Source organism: Pleurodeles waltl, chromosome 9 (assembly GCF_031143425.1).
Source record: "Pleurodeles waltl isolate 20211129_DDA chromosome 9, aPleWal1.hap1.20221129, whole genome shotgun sequence".
NCBI classification, from domain to species: Eukaryota; Metazoa; Chordata; class Amphibia; order Caudata; family Salamandridae; genus Pleurodeles; species Pleurodeles waltl.
The window spans coordinates 1,092,462,954-1,092,486,108 of NC_090448.1; the positions used below are offsets into that span (position 1 = coordinate 1,092,462,954).

Below are 23,155 nucleotides of genomic sequence, written 5' to 3' on the forward strand. Positions count from 1 at the left end.
TTGTGAGTCTATGGAAATGGCACGGACTGTTTTAGTGTCTGCTGGCCCGCAAGCTCAACATTTTATGCGGTTGCCCGAAAGCAGATCTCTGTCATATGTTCTTTCAGTGTGTAAAACTGGGAAGTTTGATTACTGGGATATCCGATATATTGAAGAAAATCTTGAAACAGTCTATCTATCTGACACCTCAAAGGGTTTTACTGGGAGTTGATCATTCAGTCTGCAATAGTCGAGATAGATACTTTCTGTTCATAGCAATGTCAGTATTTCGTAACTGCATAGCATCTCTGTGGCGTGATGTTGATCCCCCACGGTTCAATCAATGGTTTTCACAACTCTTATCTATGTATTACCTGGAGAATAGCCTGTATGAACTAAAAGGAGCAGCGGCCTGTAAAAGATTCACTAGAGCTTGGGCACCTCTCTCCGTATGGCTCTTGGGCCCCGAGAACGTGCCGACTATATAAGTAAATCTATGAGATTCTTAAGAGTAGAAACTATTATCATTGACTCTTGTTTAGAATGTTTGCTTTACCTGTACGACAATATTGATTTATTTATGCTTCTTTTTTTTTCCCCTTTATTATTGCAAACATGTAACCCCGCTGCGTGTCCTTAAAAAAATAAAATAAAAAAAATAAAAAAAGAAAGGAGATGGATTAGGTAAGGCTTCCACTCGTCTTGTTCGTTTACTTTCTAAAATGCAGGAATATGACTTTACCATCAAGCATATTCAAGGAGGAAAGAATTTTCAAGCTGACTGTCTTTCACGCATGCCTCTGCCTTTTACAGAAAATATCCAGAATGACTATGAATGTGTTGTTGCTGCCATTGACGCTGTTAATGACCTTAATGGGTACATTTCAGAGCTCAAATGGGTGAATGCCACTGCTAGTGATGACATATTATTGAGTGTTTTGAATTATTTGAAGAAAGGCTGGCCTCCGATTCGTAATGTTCCAAACTCTTTGAAACCATTTGCTCAAATTTCTTCGGAATTGTCTACGCGGAAATAATATTTGTGTTCGCAATGAATGCTTTGTTCCACCTGCTAGCTTAAGGGATAGAATCATAAAACTAGCTCATGAAGGGCATCTAGGAGTTACTGCTACTTGCAGAAAGTTACGAGAGCGTGTTTGGTGGCCCTCCATGAATAAGCAGGTTGAGGATGTGATTAATTTGTGTCCACAATGCTTGGTTTCTGACAAGCACTGGAAAACCATTCAGAAACCTCTTCAAAACGTTCCCTGGCCTGATCAGCCCTGGTGTAAAGTAGCATTAGACTTTGCAGGTCCGTTCAATTTACTACCTGCATCCACTAGATTCATGATAGTGTTAATTGATTATCATTCAAAATGGATATACTTCTCCTTTGTGGATTCTTCCTCCACTAATTCAGTTATTTCTTTTCTTGAAAATGTTTTTACCTTAGAGGGGGCTCCAAGGGAAATTGTAACAGACAATGGCACTCATTTTGCATCCAAAGTGATGAAAACTTTTCTTGCCAACTATGATATCACTCACCTGCAAGTTGCCCTATATAGTCCCTCCTCAAATGGCTTAGTTGAAAGGGCGAACCGTTTCATCAAAGGTGGAATACAGTCTGCTCTTTCTTAAGGATTTCCTTAAGAAGAAAATCACAGCGTACCATTCCACCCCTCATTCCACTACTGGAGTTACTCCCTTTGAGTTGCTGAGAGGAAGGAAGTGTAGATCAAGAGCAGTACCCAGTTGGCTTGATTATTTGCATTCTGAAATTTGTAAAAGAGAAATCTCTGCACACTCTATCAGGGAGATGGTAGGGAACAAGCAGAGGAAGCAAAAATAGTATTTTGATTCCTCAAGACACACCAAGGTTAGAGACTTTACTGTGGGAGGTTGGGTTCTGATCAAAAAACCTTTTAAAGTAAGGAAAGGAGATTCCACATTCACACACCCTGTTAAAGTAGATAAAGTCACGAAGAATGCTGTTTTGGTACGTGATAAGGGTTGGTGGAATAAGTCTAGACTTGTCCCTATTTCTGATATGCAAGCACAGGTTTATAGTAACACTCATGTTTCTTCTGATGAAAGCTCTGTTTGGGTTGAACCTGATAACACCTGTATTAGAACCTCCACTTCTCCATCATCTGAGATTGTTCCGCCTGAGTTCTTGGGGTACCAATGTAACAGATGTTTCTTCTTCCTCTGAATACACTGCTGAGGATGTTGAACTTACTTTGAATGTTGGTTCTCCTGTGTGTGACGAAGCAAATTCTGAGATTGTTCCGCCTGAGTTCTTGGGGTACCAAGTAACAGATGTTTCTTCTTCCTCTGAATACACTGCTGAGGATGTTCAACGTACTTTGAATGTTGGTTCTCCTGTGTGTGACGAAGCAAATTCTCAGAATGTACCTAGTGCCGTTAAGGGTAAAAGGATCTGTAGATTGCCTGTAAGTCTCCAAGACTACGCTTTAAATTGATTCATTATATAGGAGGGAGGTGTTGTAGTATCAACTGTAGTATCTTCAATCTTCTATTTCTGTCTTGTAGAATGTATGTACCTTTATGATGTATGTAATATTCTCATGTGGAATCTTGCTTGTGAGGTGAAGAGAGTTGGTCCCTGCCCTCCTCCTTGTGAGCAGCGATTCTCAGTGGGTCCTGTATTATCCTTATGAAAGAAATAAACTCTGCTCTGGAAAAGAAGTTTTAATTCTGCGTGTGTCTGTCGAGAGCCGGATCTTACAATATGCCCTCTCTGGCACATTGCTTTATCTGTAGGACTTCTTCTGGTGTTTTCTCTCCCCGTTTTGGCTGATATGGATGGGGAAAGTGTGTTTCCCTCCTTTTGGCCAGCTCTAGCCATTGAGAACATGTACTTAAGGCCTCCTGACCTCTAAATATTTATAATTCTGTGGAATCTCACTCTTTCTGTATTCCCTGCTTGCACAGGACCTGTCTCCTGTCTGGGCACCTGGCACCACTCCTGGGCCTGGGGTATTCCTCAGCAGTACCCCAGGACTTTCCTTCTGAGCCCAGAATACCTGGCACCACTCCTGGTCCTGGGGTATTCCTCAGCAGTACCCCAGGACTATCCTTCTGAGCCCAGAATACCTTAGGGCAGTTGACAATACTTCTAAGGGTTAATGCCGTAGCAGGGCTACCATGAGATGGTATTGCATCAGAATTAGCTACCTTCAAATACACGTACCTTGATAATATAGATACATATCTTCATGGTGCATAGATGTACAGTTAAGAATAGTAAATCTAAACTTACCCTTACGCATTTACCATCTCAGTATTTTGTCCATGTCCACAAAGGTAGACAAAAAAATGTGTATTAGTAAAGAACAAATGGGCAGACAGGTAATTTGGCACAGGCAAGTCGTATACAAACAGGAAAGTACAATTTGTGTGCATAAGACAGAGGAAATGTAGACAAACGAAGAGACAAATAACAGAACCTCTGAAGTACTCACTCCTTATTGTACATTACACAACACCCTATGTGCATGTATCATTGCTCAGTACTCATTGTTCACCATTCATTCTGCACTTCCCACCGCTCAGCGTGCGTTATGCACTGCTCAATGTTCAGTGAACTGTGTGTATTGTGTGCAGCGTTGCCATGTTACAGAGCATTTTAATAAAACAACACAAAACACAACGATGATAACTACAGGGACTGATAGCAGGGCAGGGGGAAAAAACAGAATCCACAGAAAGAAGGTAGTCATACAGGTCCAAACTGGGCTGTGCGGAAGACACACATTTAGGTAGATGGCACATCAATGTGGGATGTGAGGCTGAGGTGCCCAGGAGCCATTCTGCTTTTGTGCAGTCCAGAGCGGAATATGTGAGGTGCCTGAGATTGGGATTCGGTCTCAGATTGAAGTCAAGGCCTTTTTTAATCCAATGTGCTTCTGCTTTGTATCATATAAATAATCTGATATAATCATATCAGTGTTTGTATAGTGCCAAAGACCCAAATGCATCAGGCGCTGCTGAAACATGGAGTAATTTCCTGAAACCTCTGAATTTCTGCTGCGCACTGTTGCTTCTGTTGGTGGCACTGTACAAACACTAATGTGATATGAAAAAGCGAGAGGTACAAAGGATAAAAATGGGTCTTTTCTGCAGTCTAAGGCTGATGTCACAGTCTCAGGCAGTTGACATAATTACCTGTAGATTGCATGTGAACAGAGCAGTTCCTGGCCACCTCTAGCTGACACTAGGTAAAAACACAGGGCAGAGCAATGAAGTGGAATGTGCTGTGGTGCACAGGCTGGTCACCTTGTTCACTGGCTGTGGAGTATCTGTTGTGAATCTGAATCACGCGGGCTGACTGGTGGGGACTCTGTGTACACTGTCTGCAGCGTACCATCTCACAGCCCCTTTTACATCTGTGGAGGTCAGAGCACCCATTGTTGGGACTCTCTCCTGGTCTTCTGTTGGCTCTTTAATAGTAGCTGAATGTTCTTATACTGCACACAAGGCATAAAAAGCTAGGCGAGTAGCAGGCTGCATTTAGGGTTGTGTAGAAGTGCGTGAGGCACAGAAAGCTGAAACCAGAGATCGGGCTGTAGCTCAGCTCGAGGTCCTTTTGTAACATCAAGGCCAAAAAGCATCATGTTTTTATGTACCTTAAGCCTCCACCCAGAAGAAAATACTCATCAACTTGCTGAATTGTGCAGTGTGAAACAAAAAAAACCTGTGATCAATCCAGCCTTTCTCCCTTGACCACATTTTGTGGTCATGGGGAAATAAGTTATTTGTCCAAGCCTCCTTTTAATTTATTATCACTAATAAGTGAGCTTTTAAGTGTGTGAGTATGTTTAGGATGATTCAGAAAGCTTTTGACTTTGATATAACAATCTATAATCTTCGTTTTGGTATAATAAACTATAATCGTCTTGTCAGTAATGAAATAATAGGCCACAAGTAGAGTACACATGACAGCTTATTTGCTGCTTAGTTCAGTTAAAGAATTAGGGAAAGTAGCTTTTAGAAAGTTACCTTTTCCTTCCCTGAATCTCCTGGAGGCACATTTTCATCAGCCTGCCAGCAGCTGCTCAGACACTACTTGATCTTCATGAGGTGTGAAAACTGCTCCCAGAGCAGAGCAGTGGCTTAGGCCTGGTGGCAGGATAGACTGGATGTGAGGCATGCAGTACCTATCAGCTCAGGACGGACAGTTGTGGCAAGCCTGGAAACTTCATTAACTTGAAATGGACAGAGGTGAAGTCTGCCAATTCATAGTTTAGTGTACTTAGAGAACTCAAGAAGAAAAAGCCTTTGTTCTTAAGGCATACACAAGCCAGGCTAGCTCCAAACCCAGTGGGAGGGAAGCTACCCCAGTAACCAGTTTTGAGTGGATACAGGGCAAGGGGTGGCTGGTTTCCCTAAACACACTCCTGACTGGAGCGCAAGCTCCATCCATCCAAGGGCAGAAGGCCTGTGCCATCTTGAATTGTTCTTAGAAATGTGCAAGAGATTGATTGCAGTAAAGCCAACATGATGTAATGCAAAAGTGGGGAGGGTTGCCTTTGGGACCTTTTTTCTGTTCGTTAGGGAGTGTCCAGGATTCATCTATGTCCACTGGCTAGTGCAAATCATAAATGTGGCCCACCAATGAACTCCCCTCAGAACACTTTCTGCACCTGCGGAAGATCAGAGGAGGACTGGACCTACTCTCTCACCCGACAGGAACCCTAAGAGACTGGACCCACTCTCTTTTTTACAGGGCAAAGACGTGGACTCCACAGGCCAGTTGGCTGACCTCCTGTGCCGCTACAGGGACACAATACGTTGCAAGTAGTCTTTTTCCTGAACTGACCAATACCAAATAAACCAGGGCCACACCATGCTCATGGCCTCTGCTGGAGTAAGTCCCTGACCTTAGGTACTGTGCTTGAGGTCATTGGAGCCTGCACCAGAAACCCTAAAAATTTGTGACATCCAAGATCTCTGGAGCATTCAGTGAGACCTCGCAGCAAAGGTGTCTCATTTCAGTGCCACTCCATCGGATACAGCTTCAGGCTTGAACCACTGGAGTATTTCGAGTGACATAAAGAAGACTAAGTCAGGGGATAAAATCTGTGACCAGGGCTAACTCAATTGTATCTGACCCGAGTTACATTGTAATCGACCTAGGTCCTGATCTACTACTTTCATAGACTATAATTGACTCTTAGGGCCAGATTAATCATACTTTCATACAACCAATGCAGCAGGCACCTTTGCGCCCTGGTGCAGGAGTGACTATGTTGTTGGCAGGATGTTTTTTGTGCAGCAAGGGACACTTCCCAGTGCATAAACAATCTTCTGAGGCTTTTTCCTCTTTCTACGTGTGCTTCAGAATGCATCACACATAGAAAGAGGAAATAATGAGAAATTAAAATATTTCTTATCGTTACGTCTCCCCTGGCAAGGCATAGCTTTTTGACGTATTCTCAGGTCTACCACGCATGGTAACTCTGGGAATGCGCCAAATCCGTAGGTGGACCCATGGGAATACACATGCTCCACCAATGCAACACCTTCACAGTGCAGAATAACGCAAGGCAGTGGCCCGCGCTACCTTGCATTACTCCAGATTTACCAAGCACTGAAGGGCTACCCAAGGTGGCCTTGTATTGCTTGGTAAATTTGACTTTAGTGTTGCGTTGCCCTTGCCTTACCTTGTGTGAAGCAAGGGCAACAGAACACAAGGATAAATCTGCCCCACAGTATTTCTTGGTGATATTTTCACTTAAATCTCAACAAATTATTATCTTTAGTTCCTCTTGTTAGACTTTTGTTATTTTGGTGTCATTTTATTTAGATTTGTTCTATTTTTCAAAATCGATTTAGGATTGTTATTGTTTTGAATATATTACTGTTTGCGTATACATAAATACTTTATTCATTGCCCTGTCTGCTCTGTGCATTAATACCAGGGGGTTGATCTTAGCTTAATTTAGTGACTTTAGGGTTCATTCTCACACGTTAATCTGATTATTCCACCTCAAATAGTAATCCACTTTGATACAAGTGATTCAATCTGATGTAATAAGATAAAATGCTTCAGCAAGTTAAAGAAATATATTTTATAATTTTGAGGAGCATTTTTCAGGCCTAACTCCTGCATGGGTTATTAGAGCCAAGCCAGACCCTTGACTCTGCTCTCCCTTTTACCTTGTTGGTTCTCACCTCTAGGGATCTGGGGAACCTTGACTAAGGTACAAGCCAAGGAGACATTAAAAATAAGGTAGATGAGAGGCCAGCCTATGAAAACTCAATGGCACAACAAACTTTATGTGGTATGCACCTGTGATTACAATGTTCCTATGGTGAAGTGGGTGCCTCTTCAGTGCAGCAGGCATCACAGACCAACTGGCCTAAGTAGTGTGTTCTTGACACTGATTTTGTCACATCTGAGGGCAGGTTTCGCAGGCAGTGTGAGAGGTTGCAAGGGACAAGCCAAGGGTCTCAGCTGCGACCTCGGTTGAACCTTCAGGATACTTTATAGAAAATATGTAGAGCTACAGTTTTCTAAGCACAAATAAGTGAAATTAAAAATGTCCTCCATTCTAGGTGCAGAAGTAAAATTATAATGTGCGGAAACCTTTTTTTAATGCTACCTTGCTTTCAGGCTGTGATCATGCTATGTAACTTCTGTTACCTCACATATCAATTATGCATTTTATGTTTTTTCGCACTCGTTATATATTGGGTGCCATAAAAATCGCATCGCCCATTACCTTTTAGTAGGTCAAAGCTGCTTGTATTTAAAGGAAGAGAAAGGCCCTGCAAATATGGAGGCTAGAGAATTTTCGTGTGGTAATCACCTAAATCCGTATGTTGTGCCCCACTTCTTGGGCAAAACTTATGATGTGTGCTAATTATGTCTACTGATAACTTATAAACACTTCATCGCCGGAATCTTACCGAGGTGATAACTATCACCTAAACAACTGGGCCACTCGTATGATGGTCTGCGTCTTTTTCTAAACGTGCGCTCCCACTTTATTACACCTGCAAGAGGAGTGCCAGGGCTGCAGCAAGACTAAACTTTCTAGTGGCTGTTGATTGACTGTTTGGATTTCAAAGGTCCCTTGTTCTGGTACAACAGAGCTGGAGACATGCCAGATTTTCAGCATAACCACTATGTACATTAATCAAGTTTACATCCCCTGGTGCTACCTTGATCTCTTGTGGATATTGCCTAATCATGAGTAAGCCTGGATCTAGCACTCGTGAACCAACACTGAGCGCTCCTGGTACAGAGTTTGCTTTTAATATGGCTTGTCATGCTTTGAGTAAAGCTTCTGTTTGGTGTTCTGCAGGGCAAAGGAATGGTCCCTCATTGACAAAGCAGAGAAAACCCGTCTACAGCATCAGGTGATCGAGGATGGCGAGTTTTGGTAAGGCTGCTTTGTGACTTCTCAGGTTGGTGTTTTTTGCAAAATGTTGCACAACCAATAGTTCTGATTTAGATAACTTGTTCTACATAGCTCTTTATATCTTACGTCAACTTTTTCTAAGCACTGTAAAAAACAAGTGTTATACTATCCACTTAATGGAACTCACTTTACCAAACTGGAATGCTGATTTGACATTGCCCGTAATTGACTCATTATTAGGCTCTCGTATACATTTGTACATTATTAATGTTTTGACATTGACGTTCTTCAGAGGAGTGTTGTCTTCTTGTAAGGCTTTATGTTTATCATTTCATATAATAGATTGTCCATAGAATTACTTTTATGCCAGTGTTCATATTAATGTTTCATTATCACATCTTTATTGACAAATCTTTAGTAATCATAAAAATAACACATCAATATTATCAGTCATATTTCATATAATTAATACCATATAATTTAAATACAGATATTTTAAAAGGAAAACATATTTACAATTAAGTACATATTTCATATGCCTGCTTTCCATCCCATATGACTCTCCCTCCCTCTACACAGCCCCACCGACTAGTCTATCATTCAAACCAACCCTTATCTCAGTACCGCCCTGCACTGGCCCCTTCCTCCTGCCCCATAATATTGCGGAACCCCCTCATCTGTTGATGTATCCTTACTGGAGCTGAAATCCCCCTTTAGTTTCTATATCACTGCTTGTTATCTACTGTTCATATGAAAATTTTTGAATCTTTGCCTTCATACAGTTATGCAGAATTGTCCTCATGAGTAAGCGATGTGTGTATTGTACGCTTGTACACTTGTCATCCATATAAAAAAGATTCAAACAGCAATTAAATACATATTTCATCATAAGAAATATATTAAAAATACAAAAGGCCAGTAATTTCCTACTCTCCAGTGAAAGAGAGCCCACGTTTTGTATTTATTTTGAATGGATCAGACTCACCAAAGCTACTTAGCCTCTGTTAATTGCATGTATCCATCTAGGCTAGATACCATCACTAACATAAGGGGCCCGATTTTGGATTTGGTGGAGATGCCACTCCGTTGCAATATTAATGAAGTACCCTATCCGCCAAATTGAAGGACTACCCGCCTCATTTAGAGTTGGGTGGTCCTTCAGTATATTGACGGCGTAGCCTACTCCATCTGCCGACTCATACCATGAATCTGTCGGCACGTCGCAGGTTTTGTCGTTTGTTCGCCCACCTATTTAGAGTAATCATAGAAGTGACACGTTTTCACTGTCTGTCACTGCTAGGAAAAACCTGGTAGTAAGGGGCAGTGAAAACTTCAAAATGACTACCACACCATTAAAGAAATCTCCCATGGCAAGAAAGTGATTGTTTTTTTATTTTCCCCCAAAAAATCTTGCTTTAGGATTTTGTTTTTGAAAATAAAAACTTTTAAAGTTTGACGTAATACGGAGCCACCCGTCAAACCTTCAGTGCATTTACAGGCTGTGACGGTGGTTCCTCCAAATGCAAGACATAGCCACTGGGCTAGCGGGCGAGTGGAGTGTCCTCATTATGGTGGGAGTAAAGTACTCAACATGATGGCGGTATGTAATCCTTCTGCCAAACTCTAAATTAGGCCCAAATATTATAATATTAAAACCACTTGTTTATGTAATTATTTTTATAATAATTAATATTGTACATAGAACATCTGTACTATCCAGTATTGACACACTTTGCATTACAATTACAATATACAGTCATGTAAAACCATTTGGAATTTAACTGGCTGTGGAATTTAGTGTAGTCATTTTGAAGGTTGGCATGAGCATTCAAAAACACTATCCTATCCACCGGTGGAAATTGTTGGAAAATATTTGGAGGGATAGAAAGATGGGTATTGGAGAAAGTGTAGAAGGTGGATGTATGATGTAAACATTCAGACAAAACTGAGAAGAATACTACCACATGAGGTTACAGCAGCTAGAGATTAGGGGCCTCATTACGAATGTGGCGGTCTAAAGACTGCCACACTCGCGGTGGCAGTCTGGACTGCTGCCAATGTGGCAGTCCAACCATCACATTACAACCCTTGTGGTTGGGCCACCAGGGAACCGCCAGCTCCACCAGGATCTCAGATCCCAGTGTTCTGGAGGTTGTTGGCAGTCCTAATCTGCCAGGGCAGTGCTGCAAGCAACGCTGCACTGGGGATTACGACCCCCTTCTCCGCCAGCTGTTTCATGGTGGTAGCACTGTCATGAAAAGGCTGGCAGAGAACGGGTGCAGCACTGTCCATGCACTTGGCATGGGCAGTGCAGAGCCCCCTTTGGCCAGCACCCTCGCAATATTGCGAGGGTGCTGGTGCATCCTGCCAGGAACAGCATTGCCGCCGGCTCGATTAGGAGCCGGAAACAATGCTGTAGCCTGTTTCCTGCTAGGCGGACGGGCAAAAACTCAGGTTTCGGCCCGTTGTTCTAGCAGGAAATACTTAATAAAACTGGCGGGGAGGTCGCCATGTAGGTGGTGGCCGCCATGTTGGGAGTTTGGCGGACGGGCTTTCCCGTCCGCCAAACTCATAATAGGGTCCTAAGTCTGATACATTTTGAATAAATACGTTTTCAGTCTCCTTCTGAAGGACACCATGGTTAGTTAAATTCTTGATACAGGTTTTAGCCAATGTTATCAAAACATTTATGCTGAGGGCACAACAAAACAGGAAGTGGCACAAAGTTTCTTAAGCAAAAGGACAGGATGGACAAACCATTTGATGGTTTTGGGTCCCTGTCCAACCCTATTTCAAAGGATCAACTCTTTTCTGGACATAAAGTTTTTTTCATTTTTTGGAAACAAATCCTAGAGAACTCCTGTACATTTTGTAAGAGTCATACCAATACCACTCTTTGAAGGTTTCCAAATTAACTTTGGTAATAGCATGGAGGGTCCGGGTGTCATCTATTATGAAATCTGAAGCAACCGTCCTGACATGGGCTCATCAAACTTTAGCCCAGTCTGATAGTTCTTGGACTTGATATATAATTAGTTGTTGTCATCAGTGGTCCAGCTCTTCCCCAGTATTTCTTAGGTGCTAATTGAGATTGTGTCAACACTATCAGTTCTAAGCCCATAACTATATCAAAAGTGTTCTGCTGTTTACCCTCCCAAGCCTTCTTAAAAATGTACTATCACATGAAGTTTTAAACCTACGTCTTTGTCTCATGTACTGCAGCTGGAAAAGCTGTTTGTCAGTGTGCTTTAAAAGATGGATTAACATTATAAGCTCCCTTGGCAGCATGAAGTTTCCAAATAGCTCCTAATACTTGTTTTAGAGCAAGGGGACCTTAGTAAGCTGTATGTGCATAATAATGTTTCCACCCAATAGTCACTCACTCTGGAGACCATCATTTAAATGTTGGTGTTGTTGACCCGTGATGGAAAACATTTCACCACAGTGTATTAGGAAAGTGTCAGTATAGATAAAAAAATATGTTCTGTTTGTGTGCCAATGCTTGCTTGTTTTGAGTGTCTGAAGGCCTTGTAATTGAAGCATGTTACTAAGGGTCAGTACAGATGGAAATATGTTCTTCTTGTGTTCTCGTACTTATTTGTATTGGCTGGCCTGGGGGACCTGTAATGAAGGTACATGTTTCAGGGAAGAAATAAGGAGGAAATGAACAATTCTGGGAATTTAGAATTAATTACATATTGGGTGAGCATATCTGCTTTATCCAAAACAATGCAGCAACAACAAGGTTATGGATAGAATGCTTGAATTAATCTGGGCCACTGGCAATTGCTCGGGCCACATGCCAGTCCATCATTTTTTGCCCACTATGCCACTCTTGACAAAAGGCGATTTTATGCAAATCAGTACTGACAATACCTTTCATGGGAACAGTCTGTCCCGAGCTGCCAGGCAGACCCCCTCCATAAGGGACCACAAGCAACACCAGACTGCTTACAACTACTTAAGTCTCATCAGTGAGGAATAGCTTGAACCTTTGGTATAGTGAGCATGAGACGCATGTCTGGGCATATGCAAAACATTCAAACCAATATTTTTTAATTCAGTGATGTCTTCGGTTTTAAAGCTGGATCATGAGAAAGCTTCCTACAAAAGTTGGGTTCATAAACCTGCATATGTTCTTTTCATACAGAAGGATCATAAGAAAGTCTAAGATATCTGGATCCAGTCTATATTCCGAGGATAACCACTAATTATCTAAACTAATCCCATTTATTTTCTAAATCATTGTCAGAGGTATCAGTTTTAAATGGAGGTGTCAGATTTTAAACTTGGTATATCTTGACAAGGTTTCACACTCAATTTAGAATACCTTTACTTGTGTCTTTCTAAAAATGTTTAAACTTTGTTCACCAACATTTTTCAATGCTATAAACCAGTGTATTTTTCACAATACATATTTGGGCCAAGATTAATGAAACAAATCACACAACGCATTGCAGCAACTAAAATTGCACAAGCAATATCTTACGTTAAGTGCTTTGGTCGTGAATCATCTTGTGATGTGTGTCTCTGTAGGTCTGACAGTTGATGCCCCATGAAAACTAAAAACATGTACAACAGTCAATAATCTTTGTAGGTTATCTCACCACATCACCTCAAAGGATGATGTAGCATCCTATGATGTGCATTAAAAATATGTGGTGTTTACTGTTCCAGAGTTTTGAGGCCTGGGTGTTCTGTACCCATCAGTTGAGACCGTGGACCAGTTGCTGTTATACATGTATCCCGTGTAAACTATTGATGTTACTCCATACTTCCAGTCTTTACAGGTTGCCTCGAATTAAAAAAAAAAATTACTCCTATTAACAGACTTGCTTTAAATAACCTTTTGAAATACAAACCAGGGATGGATGGAAAGTTTGAATTTATCTCAACCACTAGTAATTACTTGGGGCCATATCACAGTCCATTCTTTTTTTTGTCCAGGATGTCACCTCAGATTAGACCCAGCCCTTTGCAATTACCAGTGGCTAAGATGAATTCAAGAATTCCATCCATCACTTGTTTGTATTTTATAAGTGCTTCAAAGCAAGTTTTTTGAAAAAATAATTCACTATTTTACATATCTGATAAGAGACTTCTAGTTGCAGATTCCTTACCTTTTGACCTTTTGAATTCCCCCACGTGTCAGTCTGGATCCGGAGAGTTTTTCTTCAAGTAGTAACTCTGCACGCCGCCAGGTGGCGTCAGTCAACTCCGCAGGCATCAGCGGCGTCGTGCTCGCCACGATGACGTCGCGGTCGCACATAGGTGCCGCCCCGGCATGCTGACGTCAGTTCTTTTCTTTCCACGCCAGCCCAAGCGCAGATCCGGAGAAGAGCTACCTCAGTCACTTTTTGACTACTGCGACATTTTTATCGACAATTTTTTACGAGGTCGCGGATGCGCTGAAGGATGTCCCGCAAGACCGGTTTCAAGCCCTGTGACTCCTGTCACCGAATGATGTCGGTAACAGATCCGCACCTTGTGTGTCTTTGGTGCCTGGAGCGCGATCACGACCCGAAGTCATGCTCCGAGTGTCGGCCAATGAACCCGAAAGCTTTGAGGGAGCAGTCCCTAAAGCTCATGGGGGCCCAACACTCGACTCCGCGGCGCTCCGGGTCTCATTTGAGAGGAAGGTCTCAAGACCGGCTGGGGAGCCAACACTTCACCCCGTCACTCGGACGATGCGGCGCAGGAAGAGCGTCAGTGCTCTAGGCCTCAGTCCTCAGAGCCTCCAACTGGGTCTGCCCCGCTCTTCCCCGACTTCCCGGGAGCCGGAGCCAACCCTGCCCAGCTCAAAGAGTTTTATGAGGCAATGTGCCTTATTTTGGGGCAGACCGACCCATCCTCGGTACCCTCGGGCACAGGTGAGTCGGTGAGGGCCCCCTCAGCTTCGGCCACAACTCCGGAGGGCTCCTCAGGATCCAATCTCGGATCCGCCCCGACGAAGGTTATACCACAGCGACCTTCCCCGACGACGGGTCAGACGTCGACGCTCCCGACGTCGGTTGGCCCACAATCAACGTCGACCCTATTCTCATACCTGACGACCCGGAGCCGGAATGACGTCACTTGACGCAGATTCTGTTCTCTATGGGCTCTCCTGGGCCCAGGGTTGATCCAGACCCTTATACTTATGCGTATGCATATGGGGAGAGTTTAGTGGGGCCGCTGGACCCTTTAGAATACCAGCTTGACCCTCGAATAGACTGGGTGCAGGAATTGGGTGATGCCAGTGGTCTAGGCACCTCCCCTGACACTGGTATGCTCTCTCACCTCACCGTGGCATCGGAGGAGGGCACCACATACTCCATGGTGGTGAGAAGGGCGGCTGAGGTCTTGGACCTCGAGTTACCTTCAGTGGAGGTTAGGCCTAATATCCTAACCGACATGCTTCAGCCAGGGTCTTCCACATCTTCCTTTTAATGAGGCACTGACTGACGTCCTTTTGGGTACTTGGTCCAGACCCAGCACAGGGGCTCCTGTGAATAGAACGATTGCCCACTGCCATCGGCCTGCGCCAACAGACCCGACATTCCTCACCCAACACCCCACGCCTGAGAGCCTTGTGATCCAGGCTTCCTCTTCTTTCTTTGGTGCATTCCCTACTGCCCCCCTCCCAGACAGGAAATCAAAAAGACTGGATAATTTGGGGAAGAAAATGTTTTGTTCTGCCAGTTTAGTGCTGCGGGCCGTGCCTAGGTGCTGCCTACAGTTCTGGCGCTTGCAGATGAAAGAGATGCAGCCAAGTTCATCATTCGCTGTGGATTGTATTCGACCGACTCTTTAGGCAGATCGGTTGCATTGACGGTCGCATTAAGACATCACGCCTGGCCGAGAACATCCGGCTTCTCAGGCGATGTCCAGCAAACGCTGATGGACATGCCCTTTGATGGCACCTGTCTCTTCGGAGACAAGGCGTACTCTGTGCTTGAGCGCTTCAAGTATTCTCGAGCCACAGCCCGGTCCCTTGGCCTCGCTCCTGCCCCTAGACCCCACCAGTCCGCCTTTCAACCCTTTCGAGGCTTTGGAAGGGGCACCCAACCCCATCCTTTTCCACTGAGCCATCGACCTGTGCATGCTGTACAGCCCCTGCGCGGCCACGGACGCGGGATCCCACGATCTCAGGTATCAGGGAGCCAGCGGGTCAACCAGTCGACCCGCCCCCCTCCTCAGCCTCCAAACCTTCCTAGTCCGTTGGAACACCTGGAACCAGTTGGTGGCAGGATTCGCCATCATCTGCCCCACTGGAAATCCATTACCATGGATAGGTGAGTCCTCCAGATTGTTCTTAAGGGCTACTCCCTCCCTTTTGAGTCTTCTCCTCCAGCCATGACACCTTCATTCGACCACATAATGGAGGATCATATGGCACGTCTCTGCGAGTAAGTCAATGCTCTTTTGGACAAAGGAGCTACAGAGAGGGTCACTGCGTCAGAAGTAGGTTGTGGTTGTTATTCCCGCTACTTTCTGGTGCCAAAGAAGGCCAAAGGCCTTTGTCCTATCTTAGATTTTCAGTCCCTAAATCTCTTCCTCAAAAAGGAGAAGTTCAAGATACTGACATTGGCTCAGGTCTTATCTGCCCTGTACCTGGGAGACTGGATGGTATCGTTGGACTTGCAGGATGCATACTTCCACATCCCCATCTCGCCGGTCCACAGACCTTGCCTAAGATTCATGGTAGGCCACGAGCACTTTCAGTTCACCGTGCTCCCTTTAGGCCTTACCAGCGCCCCTTGGGTGTTCACGAAGTTGATGGTAGTGGTTGCAGCTCATCTGTGCAGGCTAGGGGTCCTAGTCTTCCCCTACCTCGACGACTGGCTGTTGAAGGCGGATACGCCCCAGCAAGTCATCTCCTCTCCCACCTCTAGACTACGGTGAGCCCCTTGCATTCACTGAGGTTCACTATAAACGTGCCAAAGTCACACCTGGCTCCTCAGACGCTCCCTTTCATAGGAGCTGTTCTGGATACAGTGTAGTTTCGGGCTTATCCTTCTGAAAAGCGAGTCCAGAATATTCGGGCTATGAAACCAATGTTTCAGCCTCTGTCCTGGATTTCAGTGAGAATGACTCTGAGGCTGTTGGGCCTCACGTCCTCCTGCATCTTACTTGTTCAAAGGGCCAGGTGGCATATGTGGGCTCTGCAGTGGGACCCGAAATTCCAGTGGGTGCAGCATTAGGGGAGACTGTCCGACAAAGTCCAGACCTCGGAAGGAACTGCGAAAGATCTTCAGTTGTGGCTAATGAATCAAGATTAGGTCAAAGGCAGATCCCTCTCCTTTTCCCAACCAGACCTCACAGTAGTGACAGATGCGTCACTCCTGGGACGGGACGGCCACATGGGAGAGGCAGAGATCAGAGGCCTCTGGTCTCCGGCGGAATCTGAACTTCATATCAATCTATTGGAGCTCTGGGCGATTCGACTAGCATTGAAAGCATTTCTCAAAGGGAAAGCAGTGCAAGTGTTCACGGACAACACCACCGCCATGTGGTACTGCAACTAACAAGGCGGAATGGGGTCGTGGACTCTTTGTCAAGAGGCTCTTCGTCTCTGGACTTGGCTGGAACATCAGGGCATTTCCCTAGTAGTTCAACATCTGGCGGGCTCTTTGAATGCCAGAGCAGACAAACTCAGCAGATGATGCACAGTCGATCATGAATGGCGTCTCCATCCGGAGGTGACGCAAGGTCACTTTCAGCAGTGGGGAGAGCCTTAGTTAGATCTCTTTGCTTCTGCAGAGAACACGCAATGTCAGCTGTTTTGGGCGTTGGAGTTTCCAAGGCAGCACTCGCTCGGCGACGCTTTTTGTCTTGAGTGGAGCTCAGGCCTCATGTACGCCTTTCCGCCGGCACCACTTCTGCCCAGAGTTCTGAAGAAGATCAGGCAAGACTGGCCCAAGTTATCCTGGTGGCTCCAGACTAGGCATGAAAAGTTTGGTATTCCGAGCTCTTGAGCATGGCCACAGCTACTCCGATCAGACTGCCCATTCGGAAGGATCTTCTGTCACAGCAGCAGGGGACGGTCATCCACCCGAACCTGTCCACTCTCCACCTCCTTGCGTTGAGATTGAGTGGTGACAGTTGATGGCTTTTGACCTTCCACCCGAAGTCTGTAACATCATCTTGGCAGACAGGCGTCCCTCCACCAAAACAGTATATGCCTGTTGTTGGAAAAAAATTGTGGCATGGTGTATCTACAAATCTGTCGATCCTCTCTCTGCACCTCTTTCTGAAGTTCTTCTCTTTGTTCTCTCTCTTGTCCAACAGGGCTCTGCCTTAGGCACCCTCAAGGGCTATCTTTCTGCTATCTCTGCATTCCTGAGACTACCTGACCAACCTTCTATATTCAAATCTCCCATTGTCAGGAGGTTTCTCAAAGGCCTCACACATCTCTTTCCACCTATCCCATTTATCATGCCCCAATGGGATTTAAATTTAGTCCTCACATATCTGATGTGCACTCCATTCGAGCTGCTTCATAGCTGCCCTTTACGGCTCCTAACTATCAAGACTGCCTTCTTGGTTGCCATTACCTCTGCTCGCAGGGTAAGTGAGCTCCAAGCTCTGTCATCTAAACCACCTTTTCTGGCAGTACATCCTGACAAAGTGGTACTCCGCACTAGGGCTTCTTTTCTCCCTAAAGTAGTAACACCCTTCCATGTAGGTCAATCCATCATCTTGCCTGCTTTTTGCCCACCCCCACATCCCTCACATAAGGAGGAGAGACTCCACCGCCTGGACCCAAAAAGAGCATTGGGGTTCTACCTTGATTGTACTAAAGACTTCCGAGTGGACGATCAACATGTAGGATATGTGGGGGTGAAGAAAGGGAAGGCGGTGCAAAAGAGAACCATCTCACGATGGGTCCAACTGTGCATCAAAATGTGCTACGCTTTGGCAAAAAAGCAACCCCCAGAGGGCTTGCAAGCTCATTCAACCAGAGCAACTGTAGCTACCACAACATTAGCACAAGGCGCTCCAGTCCTAGATATCGGTCAGGCAGCCACGTGGGCATCTCTGCATACTTTCACCAAGCACTACTGCCTGGGTAGTCAGGTCTGTAGGGACGGCTACTTTAGTCGTTCAGTCCTACAGGACTTCCTGGTGTGATCTTGGTTCACATCCCACCTCCGGGGATGGTATTGCTTGGGTATCTATTCAAAAGGTAAGGAATCTGCAACTAAAAGTTTCTATCAGATGTACAAGTTACTTACCTTTGGTAACGATATATCTGGTAGAGACATATTCTAGTTGCAGATTCATTACCGACCCGCCCATCCTCCCCGCTCTGCGAACTGATTTCTAGAGGCAGGAACTTTCCTTAGGGGCCCTAGTTTTGGCGCACCACTATCAGTGTTCTTCATGGCTCTGTGCTTCTGGTGTGGAAAGTCGTGAAAAGACACTAACGTCAGCGCTCCAGGGTGGCTCCTATGTGCAACTGCGATGTCATCGTGGCGAGCACGACGCCGCCGACACCCGCGGAGTCGACTGACGCCACCTGGCACCATGCAGAGGTACTGCTCGAAGAAAAAGTCTCTGGATCCAGTCTGATGCCTGGGTGAAATCAAAGGGTAAGGAATCTGCAACTAGAATATGTCTTTCCCAGATAGATTGTTACCGATGGTAAGTAACTTGTACATTTGTATTAATATTCCAGTCAACTTATATTCTTAACATAAATCTCAGGAATACCCTACTTTTATATAATCGTCATAAATTTTTTTTTTATGGTGCAACATACCTTAGGATTGTCGATATTGTACATACGTATAGGTGGCACTTTCATCTGTGTTTCCCAGAATCCTCTGATCTTTGTGTGTCTTCTTAACCTCATAGATGGCCTAGACCCGAGCCGACAGGGTGCACTGATCAGTCAAAGGGAGGGTTCAGTACAGAGAAGGAAATTCAGTTCTCTTTGCCCAGTTGAGCACCTCTAACAGCCACCAACACTAGGCTTTCTAGAATGTTTGTTTGATGATGTTCACTGTGGTTTTAAGATCGATTGTGACATCATTCACTGGATGGCCGCTCTAAAAAACAGTGAAGTTGTTTAAAAAATGAGTTTTTTTTAAAAGGCTGATGTTATGAATGTCAAACAGTTATTTTTAATTAAATATAGTAACGCCTTTCTTTTCACTTTTTTTTATTGTGTTTTTATTTTTGTTATAGTTAGCTATTTTATGGATTTCTTCTGTTGCAAGATGTGCTTTAACTCATTCAGTTATTTCAATCCAGATATAACTTACCACGATCAAACATTATGATTTATAAATAAATTGCAGCAGTTCTTCAATATTAATTTGGATGTTTTCCCGACAAGTAATCATGATTATTTTTTAAGTCTTCATTAATTTCCTCTTTTAAAATGTTCTACCTGTTTTCATTAATTCCAAGGATGTCATTTGATGACTTCTTGAAGAACTTCACAAAGCTGGAGATCTGCAACCTTACCCCGGATGCCCTGGAGTCTGACACATTAAAGACCTGGACAGTGTCTGTCAATGAGGGTCGGTGGGTCCGAGGGTGTTCAGCGGGTGGATGTCGCAATTTCCCAGGTAGGTGACAAAGCACAATTTACATTACAGAGAAACTCAGTATCAAGGAAGTAGTATAATCCAAGCCCAAGACATTTGCTGCTTTTTTTTTTTTTGATGTTTAACCCCTTAATGGCTGGGCCTCACCCCTCCCCCTTCAGGTGATGAGGCCTTTTTTGATTTTTTTGGGATAGGTCTCCACAACCTTTTTTTCCACATAATGTATCAACGCCAAATCTGTGTTCTTTTTTTCCAACAACAGTTGGGTTTCTAAAAGGCACCCAGGGTTTGTGGATTCCCCTGGGGGGATGGAGAAATAGGCAGAATATTGCTATATTTTACTTTTTGGGGAAAAAGTTTCTGGGTTTTTCCCCCTAAAAGCAGCAGCAACAAACAGTTTGCTGTGCTAAAGTCACCATCCTATCAACTTTCAGGAACATTCAGAGCTGAATTTAAAAAAAACCCATAGTTTTGGCATTTTACACAGAGGTAGCCCATGTTTCCTATTTTTTGTGCCCTCAACCTATTTCCAGTTTGTGGTGGAAACCGGTGTAAAACCCATGGGTGATACAGAAAAACTATAGATTTCTGAAAAGTGGACAAATTTCCAAATTCAGCAAGGGGTAATATGTGTTGGTCCCTCAAGGTTTTCCCAAAGAAACTAACTATTGAAGTAACAAAATATGGAAAATCAGTAGGAAAAAATGGCCATTTGTGACAATGTTTTCATCCATAACTTTTTGTCACAGTGGCCACTTTATAAAAGCAATATACCATTAGACCCTTCTGATTGCGAGGATATACAGGGTTTTTAGGTTCTTCAAAAACCGAGGTACTCAGCGTCAACAACTTAGCTGCACCGAACAGTGTTTTTTTATTGTGTACAGAGTATAGACCAATTCATATGGTGAAATATGTAGATTGAAAAATGGGTATCAAGGAAACCTATGTACTTCTGAAAAGGGGACAAGATATGGAGTTTAGGGGAAGTGGTTATTTGTGGGTACCTGTATTAACGTATAATGTAGAGGGTATTTTTCAATGTGTCTTTTTTCTTAGACACTGGCTTACACTTGGAAGGCACAAATGCAGTGAAATCCAAATGGCAATGACAAATATCCTACTAGTCTATGCTATTACATGTCTTCTGATAAAAATGGTACCTCACTTGTGCTGGGTGGTCGAGCACTTGCAACAGGAAACGGCCCAAAATGCAACATGGCTATATCACATTTTTCCACTCAAAACTAACCCATTTTTTGAAAAGTGGGTAGCTATGAATTTTGGGTTCTAGCTCAGTAGGCACCTAGGGAAATCTAGCAAACCCTTACATTTTTTAAAACTAGACACCTAGGGTAATCCAGGATGGGGGTGATGTGCATGGCTCCCCCTTACAAACCTCAAACTTTGACTAAAAAACACATTTTCCTCAGATTTCTGTTGGAAATGTATGGGGAGCCACAAACTTCCCCTCAACCAGCATTCTCCTAAGTCTTCTGATAAAAATGGTACTTCACTTGTGTGGGTAGGCATATTGTTTGCGACAGGAAACATGCAAACCCAAAATGCAACGTGGGTACATCACATATTTCCACTCAAAACTGACAAGTTTTTTGATGAGTGGGTAGTTGTGGATTTTGGGCCCTAATTCAGGGGGCACCTAGGGAAATACAGCAATCCTGTACATTTTTAAAAACTAGACACTTAGGGAAATTCAGTTTGGGGTGACTTGTATGGCTCTCACCAGATTGTTTTACCCAGAATCCCTTGCAGACTTCAAACGTTGACTAAGAAACACATTTTTGTTACATTTCTGTGATGGAAAGTTCTGTAATCTGCAGGAAGCCACAGACTTCCTTCCACCAAGCATTTCCCTAACTCTCCCGATACAAATGGAATCTCACTTGTGTGCATAGGCCTAGTGGCCGCAATAGGATATGGGCCAATAACATGGATACATCACATTTTTCCACAAGTAGCTGGCCCATTTTTTTGCAAAGTGGGTAGCTGTGGATTTTGGGCCCTAACTCAGGCGGTACCTAGGGAAACCGAGCAAACCTGCCCATTTTTGAAAACTAGACAACTAGGGGAGTTCAGGGTTGTATGCCTTGTGTGGAACCTATGAGGTTTTCTTACCCACAATGCCATTCAAACCTCAAACTTAGCCTGAAATCATGCATTTCCCTTACATTTCTGTGATGAAAACTTCAGGAACCCGTAGGAATTCACAAAATTCCACCCACCCAGCCTTACCCCACTTGTGCCAATAAAAACGCTGCCCCACTTGTGTGGCTGGGCCTAGTGTACGCAACAGGAATGGATCAACCTAAGGTCAATGGGAGCCCTTGCTTGGGACATCCAGTGAGAGTAGTCATAATAAAACTCCAAACTCCAGTGGACGTCATCAAACTAATTAACATTTAAATAAAATGTCTACTGTTGTTAATTGTTAGAGATGTAGGAAAAGGCAAAGAAAACAGATTTGATCTATACATTAGATGCCCTTTAATGCTTCCAGTTCTCATGGCTCTGATGGCATCAAGGGCAGGAAACGGAATCGAAAGAGTTCTTGCGACTGTGTCCAGTTGAAGGGATTTCTTAAAATGTGGGAGTGATGGGCCTGAGGTGCAAAAAATCTGAAACTGTGTACTTCCCATTGTTTTAGGATTTCCTGTTAGGATTTAATCAGTTTCAGGGTCGCAATGCTTGCCTTTTGGACTAGCACATGTGCACTGAAAACAGCCTACTTAGTGCAAGCCAGAAGCAAATCAGAGGACTTGATTCTAAAATGTGACGCATTAATTAGTGCGGTTCGCTTATAACACATATGAGGAACATAATGCTCCCTACTTGGTATGCATGGGTGAGAGGGTCAGAAATAGGAGAAGAATAAAGAATGGCCGCCTGTCCTGATTCAGTGCTTTGAGGTTTGTGGGAAGAAACATAGAGGGAAATGCCAAAGGAGAACTGGGACAAAGGGGAGTTAAAAAAGTAGGTACAAACCTTTTGCCTCTTACCAAAAGAACTGACATCTGGATCATGACCATTGACATGGTATGACATAAACAGGACATGTTAGTGGTGAAATAGGGCAGCGTGTGATCCATAATCTTTGTGCCATATTTGCCTTGGCAAGGAAGGCTTCAGGTGAGATCAAAGCAGGAAGAAACTCAAGGACAGAAACGAAACAGGTAAGCCAACAGCTGATGTTTCTGATGGTCAAACTGTCTCTTAGCACAGCACAGCCAC

General features: G+C 44.0%; 1 protein-coding gene across 1 annotated transcript in view; it reads left to right on the forward strand.

Annotated features, from left to right (window-relative positions):
- The window catches only part of CAPN3 (calpain 3), a 333,505-nt gene that overhangs the window by 222,917 nt on the left and 87,433 nt on the right, over window positions 1-23,155 (forward strand). Inside the window, exons 9-10 of the mRNA XM_069208784.1 lie at window positions 8,313-8,390; window positions 19,767-19,927. Coding sequence (XP_069064885.1) covers window positions 8,313-8,390; window positions 19,767-19,927 — 239 coding nt within the window. The remainder of the gene's footprint in view (window positions 1-8,312; window positions 8,391-19,766; window positions 19,928-23,155) is intronic.